Genomic DNA, 13397 nt, shown 5'->3' on the forward strand with positions numbered 1-13397 from the left:
GTCATTGGCCGTTTACGGCGATCTGTGACTGGCTGTGTCTGAGGGACACGGCCAGCACAAAACTTCCCCGATGCGCGCCCGCAGGAGCACGCAACGCGGAAGTAAACAGGAGGACGTCCAGGGACGCCCTCCCAGCAATTGGAGTCCGCGCTGTAGCCGTCTTTCAGGCTATAGCGCGGATGCCTAATTCTGTGTTTTTCTGTCAATATGGGGTGCTGTGTGTACATTAATGAGGAAAAAAAATGAACTTAAACGATTTTAGCAAATGGCTGCAATATAACAGAGGGAAAAATTTAAGGGGGTCTGAATACTTTCTGTCCCCACTGTATGTCATTTTAACATTAGACTAGGATTGTCATATATATTTTTTCACTTGACACACCATTTATACACACTGGATGTTATTTTAGATTGCTGTTTGGAATCTGTGGCATTGATGCACTTTACCAGTGATCTAGAGAAGAGTAGAGAAGATTTGTTATTTTTATTTTCACTTGCGCTTGCCTATTCTGTTCTACACGCTTACTTGTCAGGTGTGTGAGCGGTTCTATTCAGTATTTATATACTTATTGATTCATTTCTGCGCCACATACTTCACTTATTCGTATATTTTTTTTATTAGGTTGTGAACTGAACGACACAAAAGGAGGCTTGTAAATTTGGTGTGCACACTTCCTTATCCTTCTCCATTTTTTGTTGATGGCATTAAAAGAATTAAATAAAAAAATGAGAAAAATAAGCATTATGAAAAGTGGTCTGACTGCCTCAGTTCACTTCATTTGTATATATTCTCCACGTTACCCTGCAATACACCACTGTATACGGGGAATCAAAAGCAGGGTTTTTTTTTTATCAGCAAAAGTATACAAAAATCACAGTTTTGCCATATTGTAATTACTTAAAGTGGATGTAAACCCAATGTCATCCTTTCTAAACTACTGCCATAGGGGTTATCTATAAGGATATACATGCCTCCTGTACGTATCTTTACCTGTCAAATGTCTCCCCTCTGTCTGTTATGAGAGCCGAAAAATTGCATATTCTGTGGGTGGGTCTGTTGTCTGGAGCTTGGTGGGTGGAGTCGTGATGTCAGTAGACTCCCCGCCCACCTCTACACTCCCCTTGTCAATATGCATTTTCTCCTGTGTATATTTCTTACACTGAACTTCTGCTATGATCTCTAACATCCAGTGAAAAGACAGGAAAGTAACCACATGACTTCAGCATGCCAAATCATGCTGAGGTGTGGAACAGCCAATCCTTGCAGAGCTGCTGAAGAAAGGAGTGGAAGGGAATTAAAAAATACTGCATGTCTCCTAGGCTAGTGCATGAGATATGTAAATCACCTGTCAGTAACAGCAAGGGGGAGTATTTGACAAAGTTTTTCTCAGTTTGTCAAGATTTATCTCACTGAACAATAAGAGGATTGCTCAGAGATGGATTACCTCTGTGTGGCAAGACTGGGCTCAAATGATAGGAAATCTTCTACTATACTATACTCTACAGTATGATTATATATATATATATATATATATATATATATATATATATATATATATATATATATATATATATATATATATACCGTATTTATCGGCGTATAACACGCACTTTTTTTCCCCTTAAAATAAGGGGAAAATCGTGGGTGCATGTTATACGCCGATCCCCGCTATTTTGTGATCTGTCGGAGCGATCGCCGCCGACATTCACATAGCTTGTATTTTTAAACATGGCGCCGCGGAGTTCGGAGGGACTCGGGGGCGCTCGTTCAGCTGAACGAGCGCCGCCGAGGACACAGTGACTGGGCGGAGCCGAGATACACATAGCCGAGGGTTCTCGGCTTTTCTCGGCGCCGTTCACAGTCACGCCCAGTCCCGCCATTGGACCTCTGTTATGTCCATCATAGGGACTGGGCGTGACTGTGAACGGCGCCGAGAATACCCGAGAACCCTCGGATATGTGTATCTCGGCTCCGCCCAGTCACTGTGTCCTCGGCGGCGCTCGTTCAGCTGAACGAGCGCCCCCGAGTCCCTCCGAACTCCGCGGCGCCATGTTTAAAAATACAAACTAAACGTTTGTATGTCGGCGGCGACAAGGCTGCACGGACCACTGGGGACAAGGCTGCACTGGGGCAAAGCTGCACTGGGGCAAAGCTGCACTGGGGCAAAGCTGCACTGGGGCCAAGGCTGCACTGGGGCCAAGGCTGCACTGGGGCCAAGGCTGCACTGGGGCCAAGGCTGCACTGGGGCAAAGCTGCACTGACAAGGCTGCACTGGACACTGGGGAAAGGCTGCAGATGAACACTGATAAAGGCTGCATTGATGGGCATTTAAATGTAAGTTTTTTTTTCCTTAAACTTCCCTCCAAAAAGTTTTTTTCCTTAAAATTCCCTCCTAAACTTGGGGTGCGTGTTATACGCCGGCGCGTGTTATACGCCGATAAATACGGTATATATAATATAAAAATTGGGTTTACATCCACTTTAACAATATGGCAAATGTCTACCTTGGTTATGCATATTTTGCAAAGTACATACAGTAAATTTTAGATAAAGTATTTTTGTGTTTGTTTAGAAAAACGGCACCAAAATAGTTGGCATGCTGGTTCCTGCAGGCCTATATTTAATCGGGTTTAGAATTGCAAACATTTTATGCATGTTATAATTTAAGTAAATCTGGCCTTGGTTTTCAGTTATGTATATACATGAATAATATAAAAAGGATCAATTATGAATCGGTATAGAGACTTTATTCCCTCTTAGAACTCCTTGACAAATTCATTAACTGTCTTTTTTTCTTTCTTTTGGAAAAAAAAAAAAAAAAAATTATTGTACATTTTTAACAGCATACATAGTACATATGCACAAACAGAGTGCAAAAACATCATACAATAGTCATGTGGTAAGATAATTAAATACAAATGCGGCATCTTCTGAGGAGAACAGATCATGTATAAAAATTACTAGGCACTGCAATTTGTTCTATTCTCCTTTGTGATGATGTTTATTTGGACGTCTACCAAGACCAGCGATTATATTTGAAGACAATAGCTAATCCAGATTTAGTTATTTCGCTAGACTCAGTGAAGTCCATGCTCATTGTTGGCAGTTCCATTCCTCTTTTTACTTAGTTGTTATATTACCTTATTACTCCAGGAGAGAATAGTGGGAGAGCAGAAAAATAGAAGGGGGGAGCTAGTCCAGCGCACAAGGGATAGACAAAGAGGAGGAAGAGAAGAGACTCCGGGGGGGGGAGAAGAAAGAGAGAGGGGGGAAAGTGGGCTTTTGGGGAAAGAGATGTAGAGAAAAGCTATCAGACAGAGAGGGGGCGGAGACCAGCTACCCTCTCTGTCTACATTTAGCACAGTTTTCGCACAGTTTAAACCACAGCTACCAGATACCTCTGGTAGGAAGAATTAACTGATCCTGTCGTTGGGTCAGTCGTCAGACACACTGACAATACTCTTGAGTCAAGAGTCGGTCACTACTCTGTATCAGTGTTTGATATTGTTGAGATTTCTTAAATGTGAGCCACGCCTCCCAGGTAGCTGAAAAGCTAGATACCCTATCCTGTGAAGTGTGAATCAGCTCCTCCATTGTCTCTATGCGGTTAATACGATGTACCCAGTTTTTGACTGGGGGGGGATTTGGACCTCCAATGTACCGGAATGCACATCCTAGCAGCGTTGATCAAATGCATGGCTACCGACTTAAAGTATTTCTTTTGGGGTATTTTTTAGATAAATGAAGGAGATATTGCGTAGGCATAAACTCCACAGGCAGTGAAGAAATAGAAGTTGTCATCTCATGTACTTTCCTCAAATATGGCTGGATCAATGTGCATGACCACCACACATGGAGGAAAGTGCCTGCTTCCTTTTCACATCTCCAGCATTGATCCGATACTGTCGGAAATATCCTATGAAGAAATTCCGGTGTTTTGTACCATCTTGTTTTAATTTCATATCCATTTTCCTGTGTTTACATTGAGAGACCCCTTGTGAATGAACAAATGGACGCGATCCCAATCCGTCTCCTCTAATTGCCTGTCCATCACAGATCCCCAGAATGCATTGTCCGAGTGCAACAGGGAGTAAGTCTCTCCAAACATGGAGGCATAGAGTGTTGAGATCACATGATTCTGGTGAGCTGAGCCTGAGCAAAGGGACTTGAACACGGTGGGTGTTTTTGTGAAGCCTATCCTTTTCTTAGGGTCGTCTAGAAAATGTTTCAATTGGATGTAAGGCCACAGGACCGATCCTAGGGTCACTGACGCCTGGGTGTAGAAATATTTCTGGTACCCTCACATGGGCGTGGTCATCTTACTAACTCCTCCCCATTACAAATGTTTCTATGTCAACAACTCAAACACAGAGATGTTCCCCTAAGGAGTCTTCATTACCCTGGGACCCTCCCATGATCTCTTAACAATAAACAAATTACAGGAAGAGAGTACACTAATGGGACCTGGAGGGGGGGGGGGGTCTCCCTGATGGACACAGAGAGGGCTTCTGTTAGAAAGTCTAGTAGAAAGAGCCCCTAGACATACCACAGACATAGTACAGGAGACGGTCAGAGACTGCAAACATGATACAAGAGATGATCAGAGACTGCAGACCTAGTACAGGAGATGGTCAAAGATTGCAGACATGATACAAGAGATGATCAGAGACTGCAGACATGATACAAGAGATGATCAGAGACTGCAGACCTAGTACAGGAGATTGTCAGAGATTGCAGACCCGATACAAGAGCTGGTCAGAGACTGCCGACATGATACAAGAGCTGGCCAGAGACACATAACCCAGGACTTTTTTCTTCTCAGAGAATAGGTGCAGGTACTCACCCCCCATAGTGCACAGAGTACAGGGTTCAGGAGTGTGCAACACACAGGGCTTAGGAGTATGCATTGCACAGGCTGCAGGGCACAGGAGTGCGTGTTACATAGAGCATAGGGATAGGGAGCGCATACTGCACAGAGCACAAAGCACAGGAGTGCGTTTAGCGCAGAAGGCACAGGAGTGCAATACTCACAGACAGCAGAGGGTTCAGGAATGCGCATTGTATGAGTGTTGGGCTGAGGTCTGATTGTTTTGCTGGGCTGAGGAATGCATGGAGTAGAGGGTTCAAGTGTGTGTTTCAGACAGTGCTCAGGAGTGTGCCATGCACATGGCACAGAGATAACACACTGGCCAGTGTACAAAAAATATTGCCCCCTCCCCATTCCAACCTACTTCTGGCTCTCCCTCAAGTCTTCAGAGATGGTATAGCATACTGTGTGTGACTTACTTCTTAAACCCCACTGTCTGTAAGGGGGGAGTGTCAGGTGGACCAGCTGCGTGACTTGCTTATGTGTCAACTTACTGCTCACCCCTTTCAGCCTTCTACATTAATGGTAAGGGTGGCAAAGTCAGGGGGAAGTCAGTGAGGAGCTCAGGTACGTTTACTCTCCCCCTCCCCCCTTCATTCCTGGGCTGTTCTTCTTAGCAGCCTGCAGTGTACACAGTGTACATTCTGTCCTGCTGCTGGCAACTGATAAAGTAACAGGCTCACTCACCCGCCCCTCCCCCTGCACATACCTGCAATCACTGGGCACAGCGCAGAGGAAGCCTTCCGTAGTTCCTTTACACTTTACAGACTTCTTTGCAGATCTTCCAGGACTTCATGTCCCATGATGCACTGCTAGCATCTTCTGATTGGCCCTCCACTGTGGCCAATGGGGACGGAAGAAAATCGGGCACCAAACTGAGCAGATAACAAGATGAGAGCCGCGCTCTTCTGACAGGAGAAGGGGGGGGGTGAGCGGGGGAGATACGCTGACATACCGCAGCTAGCCTCCCCCTTGTCACAGCATGGCCACTTGTGTTCACTGCACCGCGGCCGCCTTCCCCATAGTGACGCTACTTCACAGAACAAGGAGAGGAGGGAGGGGAGCACTCTGACACTTCAGCGCCCCCCCCCCCCTCCTGCGGCGCCCGGATGCACAGCACCCCGCGCACCCGCCCAGGATTGGCCCTGTAAGGCCAGAAGGGAAAGGATTTGGTATTAAACAAGACTGCTAGGTCTTGTTGCCGTACAAACTTGCCCCTATAAAAAAAATGCTTCTCAAGCACCTCTGCATATTGCCATTCTTGTGCTAGATAAGTTTTGGCTAATCCTGGGGGAAAATCAGGGTTTCCTCTTATAGGGGTAATCGAGCACTCCGTGGTTTAGAGCGCATTTACTTTACAGGCCCTATTGAATTCATGGAGAGTTGCCCCAATGAGGGGGTGTGAGTGGAGATGAGGACTTGTGGGTTTTTTAGAGAACCAAGGGAGTAAGCGAAGGTCATAGCCCGATATCAGTCGTTCAAGATCTACCCAGTCTTTGTAGTGGGCATGAATCCTCCAGTCTGACCCTAGTCATATGTACTGGCCAGCAGTAACGTAGTATATCGGGGAGGCCAATTCCGCCTTTAGATTTGGGTAAAACTAATTTCACCCATCTGATACGCGCCAATTTGGATCCCCAAAGAAAAGATCTACACATCTTCTAGGCTGCAAAGAAAGTTAACGGTAGGCATATTGGTACGGTTTGCATCTTATAGCATATGCGGGGGAGAACTGTCATTTTCAGAGCAGAAGCCCTTCCAAACCAGGATAGGGTAGGGACATCCCGTTTTTGTAGGTCTTGTAAGTGTTTCAGCTCAGAAAGGAAGTTCTTCTCATAAAGAGTATTTAGCTTACTGGAAAATTGAATACCAAGATAAGTGATGACCTCTGTTTTCCTTTAAAAGGAAAATTTGACTGGCACAATCGTACTAGATTTAACTGTCTTTTCTGATTGTATATGAACAATTGAACATGCATTCATGATCCCATTTATCTAAAAAACCTTTTCTTTTGTCTGGCTCAATTGCTGTAAAAAAAAAAAAAAAACACACTATAGTTTTACAACTGCTCTTGTTTTGTCAGAAGGATTTGGAGATTGCCTGTGGGCCCCTAGAGGTGCATAGTATATAGCATTGTCTACAGTGTAGATTAATAGTTATCTCTTCCTGTTTACAGCCTCCAAATATTTTGTTTGCAGAAGATATGGTAGTAAAGATAGCAGATTTTGGTCTGGTTACACCAATAAGTGAAAAAATGGAGAGAGAACGATTACTCAGGACTGCTGGAAGGGGAACCAAACGTTACATGGCTCCAGAACAGGTAAGCATATCATTGTATGCCTGCAGCTAGCACAGTTCCTTATTCCTAACATGCCTATATGTCTCTAATTAATCCAAATCAGAGACCTGTTTGTGGAAGAGTTTCTGACAAGTGTTCTATAATGATGCAATTCTTTAGGACTGGCCACAGATATCTGGAAACCTGGTAGAACATTTTTTTTTTGTTCCTGCATGCAAATAGAGTATAGCGGATCCCCAAGGAAGGGAATTGATTCCTAGGTTTACATTGTAGCATGGAACATAAACTTCTTTTTATTTGGCATATGGGCAGTTGTTGAATTTTTTTCAACACTGGTAAAAAAAAAAAGGTACCATTTTATACCAAAGTTTAGCAATAAATACAATACTACAGATATTATATAAGAAAGGAAATAACTAATGAGAAAAGATAATGATCTTGGTAAACATGCTGGAGAACCTCATCCAATAACCAACAGTTCCCAGGCTTTGATGCTCTCAGACCTTTGTGGGTCATGCGAACCTGAAATGTATCTTTAATGGGCAAAGTAACAAATTCACATTATTATATAGTACATTCAGAACCAGTACTTACAGTACCCATTCTTCACACCGACTTGTTCCACTGCCGCCCTGCCCAAGAAAAATCCGACACTTTAGGTTTGAAAACACAACCACTCCCCCCCCCCCCCCCCCCCCCCCCATTATGTAGACCTCCGTGATAGTCATCAGGCCCTTTAGAACGACATGTGCAGGTGACCGGAATTTGCCTAGCACTTGGCATGTCAAACTTTACACAGGTATCTCAGCAGTGGGATAAAGCAGTAAAGCCGGCCTTACACGAAGCGACCATGGGTTGCAGGAAAGAAGTTAGCTAGAGTCAGTGATTATCACTAGCAGCTATAGCAGCCACTAGCGATAATCGGAAGAGAATCCCGTAGGATGGTTGTATTCAAGTTGAACGATCAACTTGGTACATTTCAGCCTGCCTATTCACAGTTCGAATCTCTGCCGGTTCCTGCTAAACTTGCTGAGATTCGAACTGTATATGGCCAGCCTTAGTCTGCCCTTCAGAATTAAAGCCTAATAGTGAGGCTTAGGAGATGGGAAGGACAGGGACAAGCTCCAAACCAAATTGACCCATTAGGTTGTTTTCATAGCACCTGGGTATTCTGATCACTGTGAGGAAACCGTGTTGAATTAGTGGCAAATAAAAATAACTTTGGGGTTGATTTAGTAAAACTAGAGAGTGCAAAATCTGGTGCAGCTGTGCATGGTAGCCAATCAGCTTCTAACGTCAGCTTGTTCATTTAAGCTTTGACAAAAATCCTGGAAGCTGGTTGGTTTCTATGCTGAGCTGCAACGGATTTTGCACTCTCCAGTTCAGTTATAGTAAATCAACCCCTTTGAGTCTAATTGTTTTATATGTGGTGTGTGTGTGTGTGTGTATATATGTATGTGTGTGTATATATATATATATATATATATATTTTCCAAATAGCAACAGTTTCGGCCAAAGTACAAAACGCCCTTCTTCAGGCTAGAACATAATCTGAATAACATGCATGTTTCACAGACATATACACTATATTGTCAAAAGTATTGCGTCGCCTGCCTTTACATGAACTTTAATGGCATCCCAGTTTTAGTCCGTAGGATTCAATATTGAGTTGGCCAATACTTTGTAGCTATAACTGCTTCAGCTCTTCTGGGAAGGCTGTTCAAAAGGTTTAGGAGTGTGTCCATGGTAATGTTTGACCATTCTTCCAGAAGCGCATTTGTGAGATCAGGCACTCATGTTGGCTGAGAAGACCTGGCCTTTCTTCGCTGCGTGGGGGCGGGGGACACTTAAAAAAATTTTTCTTTTTTACTTTTATTGCTGTCACAAGGAATGTAAACATCCCTTGTAACAGTAATAGGTGGTGACAGGTACTCTTTATGGAGGGATGGGGGGGTCTAAAAGACCCCCCATCCCTCCTTTACACTTCAAAGTATTCAGATCGCCGAAAACGGCGATTCTGAATACTGTGTATTTTTTTAAATTCGGCGCCATTGGCAGCCGAGTAAACGGGAAGTGACGTCATGACGTCGCTTCCGCGTTTACATTGAGAAGGCTGGAACGAAGCCGCCCACAGCTTCGTTCCAGCCCGCCCACAGCCACCAGAGGCAGACGATTGGACACCGGGCCTCCCGATCGCACGGGAGGCCCGATAAGAGCGGCGGGAGGGGGGGATGTCCCCTCCCGCTCCTCCAGTATAACAGCCGAGCGGCTTTTAGCCGCATCGGTTGTTATATACGGGTAGCCGATCGCCCGCTTGAAACAACGGTACCGGGATGATGCCTGCAGCTGCGGGCATCATCCCGGTATAACCCCCGAAAGCCGAGTACGCAGATGTGCGTACGGTCGGCGGGAAGGGGTTAAAAAACGAAGTGGAATGGATTTATCGCCTGGACACCCTAATTCATAGGGGATTGAACGCAGATTGTGATTTACATCTGCTTTTTGTGATAGAAAGTTTCATATCTGTGCTATTAAGGGGTATTACGAAAATTTTGACAAAGTTTTATGATCATCTGTGATAGTTTATCAAGAGGTTAATAGAGAATACATTTTGCCTGGAACCCATCTGTGTATATTTGTTTGATTAATTATTCCCTTTTGAATATTTTTTTAAACTACTGCTGTTGATTTCTTTTTTACCTACCTCATATCCCTTCCTTTCTGACAACAGGATTGTTCTTTTACATGCACTACTGAATAAACTAGGACTGATCATGTTCAACTGTCTGCTGTGAGACTATGTTTACTCTTCAACCCATTGAGCGCTGGTCCGTTTGTTTTGTTGTTCATGTGGTTTTAATGATGTTTGCTTTTTTTTTGTTTTTTTGTAACAGGCTTACTACGTTAATTTCTTCTCTAAATGAGGAATGAATGCCATTTGCTATCTTTCTAAAAAGTACTGATAAAAATTGCATTGCGTTACTGATATGTGATAATTGCTTCAGTGGTTCCTATTTCAGTTAATTAACTTGTTATGTATACATACAATATATTGTCAAAAGTATTGGGGTGCCTGCTTTTACACGCACATGAACTTTAATGGCATCCAAGTCTTAGTCCGTAGAGTTCAATATTGAGTTGACCCACCCTTTGCAGCTGTAACAGCTTTAACTCTTGTGGGAAGGCTGTCCACAAGGTTTAGGAGTGTATCTATGGGAATGTTTGGCCATTTTTCCAGGAGCGCATTTGTGAGGTCAGGCCCTCATGTGAACGAGAAGGCATGGCTCACAGTCTCTGCTCTAATTCATCCCAAAGGTGTTCTTATCAGGTTGAGGTCAAGACTCTGTGCAGGCCAGTCAAGTTCCTCAACCCCAAACTCTCTCTTCCATGTCTTTATGGACCTTGCTTTGTGCACTGGTGTGCAGTCATGTTGGAACAGGAAGGGCCCTCTGTGCATTTCGCATTCATATGTGCCTCATCAGGACTGATAATGCATGTATGAATGCAAAATGCGTAGAGGCTTCTGGGTAATTACGGACGTCACTTCCTGTTCACGGACCCACACCAAACCGAGGCTTGGAACGCACACCGGGTTAGAGAGACAGAGCGGTGTGACAGATCCCCACAAAACAAATAGCTGGACAGACTCTGTGCTTGTTTTGAGGCACCCTAAAGTGTGAGTTTGCATTTTACCTATTGTCATACTTTTTTAGTCAAAATAAATATTTTATGCATACATGTTGCGCTATGATGGATTTTTAATTTTTATGGGACACCATTATTGCTATGGAGAAATGAGGAATACCTAGCGGTAAACTAGCTGGAGCTAAGCCAGAACAGTGGAGTGGTTATCCCAGATGAACCAAAGGCAAATCTCTTTTTAGGCTCTGTTGATTGCCCATTTTATAAGTTGGTGGTGGCACATGAATTGGTGAAAAGATCCAGCACAAAGCATGCAGGAAAATTTCAGAACACATATGACAAATGGAAATGAGCTTTGGAAATAATAGTATTTATGTTGATACTTGGCACAATATTGGCACATTGCACTTTACAGTGGATTTGAAATAATATTGATGTTTAAACAATTTTCACAATTTAATTTGGCACCTTATTGACACATTTGCACTTTAAAGTAAGACTGGTGTATAAGGTATACATACTGTGAGGCTATGGTATAGGGTTTATACATTGTAGTAGTGGTAAGATATCATTGGTAAATGTTGGAATCAGCGCAGTTACATTATTCTTTTAAATGTATCTTTTCCTAGACAGGTATAGGATCATTTCAACTGCGGCAGATTCAATTATTACTCATTAATTATATATATGTAATTTTCTTTCTCATACATCACGGGACACAGAGCCTCAGTAATTACTGATGGGTTATATAGGGTATCACTAGGTGATTGGACACTGGCACACCCTAAACAGGAAGTTCAACCCCCTATATAATCCCTCCCCCTACAGGGATACCTCAGTTTTTTCGCCAGTGTCTTAGGTGTTGGACGTGTAAAGATGTCCTGTGCTGAGCTCCAAAGGGAATATCCTATATCCTATACTGGGGCAAGCCAGGCGAACCGGATCCATTTCAAAGTGTCCTTTTTAGGCCGAATTGGATGGTACCCGGGCCTCGTGTCCGAAGAAACAAGGTTTTACCTGTAACGCTTCTCTTTTTAGAGAGCTGGACCCCGCATTTCAGAATTTGGTTTTTCTAGCCTTATTCTTGGCCAGGTGCTTTACAGGCCCAGAACTGCGGATCCCCCTATCCATAGGGGGCCCCAGTCTCTGAAGGTTTTCCAAACGCAGCCCACCGTGAGAGGTGAAGATTGGGTCTGTATAACAGAACCCTGCAGCTGGATAAGGTAAAGGAGATTCCACAGAATTTTTTAATTCTAGTAGGTTTCTCCTTTAAGTAAATGTATGCTATGCCTGTTGTCACCACCGGGGGCTGCCAAGAGCACATACCTTCACATGCTTGATTGTCTCAGTGTTCACGCTGCACAGCTCCTCCAGCCGAGCTCCAGGTAGGATGGGATGGGGGCTTTTCCTGCAGGGATATTCCCCCCAAGATTAGGGGGGGGCCACAGTGGTCTGTGAGGCGGTAGTATACCGCACTATCACTGCCACCGCCGCCATTACCATGTGGCAGACCCCATCACCTGCCGGCCTCACTCCTTCCTCCTCCACCCCAGCCTCCCCTCCATGCTTGTCCCGGAGGGTCGGCTCGCACGGGAAAGCGCACCTTTTTTGAAAAAAACGAGGGGGGTGGTCAGAGGAGGGGGGGGGCAGAGCGTAAGCGCGACGTCCGGCGTGCTTAGACACCCACATCGCCAGCTGCACAGGCTATAAGAAGCACACTTTTCAGGTGCACACAGCCTATGGAGGCACACAGAGCTGACGGTCGCATGTAAGGTGGGACACAGGCATTCTCCTAGGCAGCATTTACTAAGAAACACTTGACTGGGCATTGGTAGCAGTAGCAAGTTGCTGGACTACATCTCTCAGCAGACAGTGTTTCATTTGTGTGATACCTCCACCTTGTTGTTTTGCACTATGGGTAGAAGAGGTACAAATACCCCAAAAACCAGAGGCTCTAGGGGATCTCCCTCAGGCTCTGAGGACCCCCATGAAGGACCTGGGATGGCTGGCCAGGGAGAGCCATTGAGGTCGAGGGCTGCATCTGCTTCTGGCACTTCAGCCCCTGTATACATTACGCAGGAGGTTTTTTCCTCAACCATTAATGGACTAGAGGAAAGATTAATGGCCTTAATCGCATCTTCACTCAGTGGAAGAAAACGCACTAGGTCTTCCTCTATTACCCAGGACCCTCAGGCAGAGGAACTCTGGGGAAAAAGGAGAAGAATCCCTTTCAGAGGATCGGGATGGGACTGATGATTCCTCCTCTGAGGAATCAAGTGGAGAAGGGCCCTCTTCAGCTTCTCAGGATGAGAAGGTCTTATTACAGATCCTTGCTGGATTGGTCCGCTCCACATATAAGTTACCCGTATCTGAGTCAGTTAAAGAACCCTCTTCTTCTTTGGGGTCACTGAAGCCTCCTCAAACAACACATGCTTTTCCTGTTCATAATCTGCTAGAAAAGTTCATTTATTTTGAATGGGATCACCCATATAAACGTTTTTTTCCACCTAAAAGGTTTTCAACACTTTATCCTATGGAAGAAAAGTTTATAAAGATGTGGGGGATACCAGCCGTTGACGCCGCATTTC

At 44.5% G+C, this 13397-nt stretch overlaps 1 protein-coding gene across 4 annotated transcripts in view; it reads left to right on the forward strand.

Moving 5' to 3' along the window:
• LOC141140472 (interferon-induced, double-stranded RNA-activated protein kinase-like) overlaps nt 1-13397 on the forward strand; it is a 391078-nt gene that overhangs the window by 320616 nt on the left and 57065 nt on the right. For all 4 annotated transcript variants that reach the window (XM_073627695.1, XM_073627696.1, XM_073627698.1 and 1 more), the window contains exon 15: nt 7045-7188. In XM_073627695.1, coding sequence (XP_073483796.1) covers nt 7045-7188 — 144 coding nt within the window. The remainder of the gene's footprint in view (nt 1-7044; nt 7189-13397) is intronic.

This window comes from Aquarana catesbeiana, linkage group LG04 (genome assembly GCF_042186555.1).
Source record: "Aquarana catesbeiana isolate 2022-GZ linkage group LG04, ASM4218655v1, whole genome shotgun sequence".
Taxonomy (NCBI): Eukaryota; Metazoa; Chordata; class Amphibia; order Anura; family Ranidae; genus Aquarana; species Aquarana catesbeiana.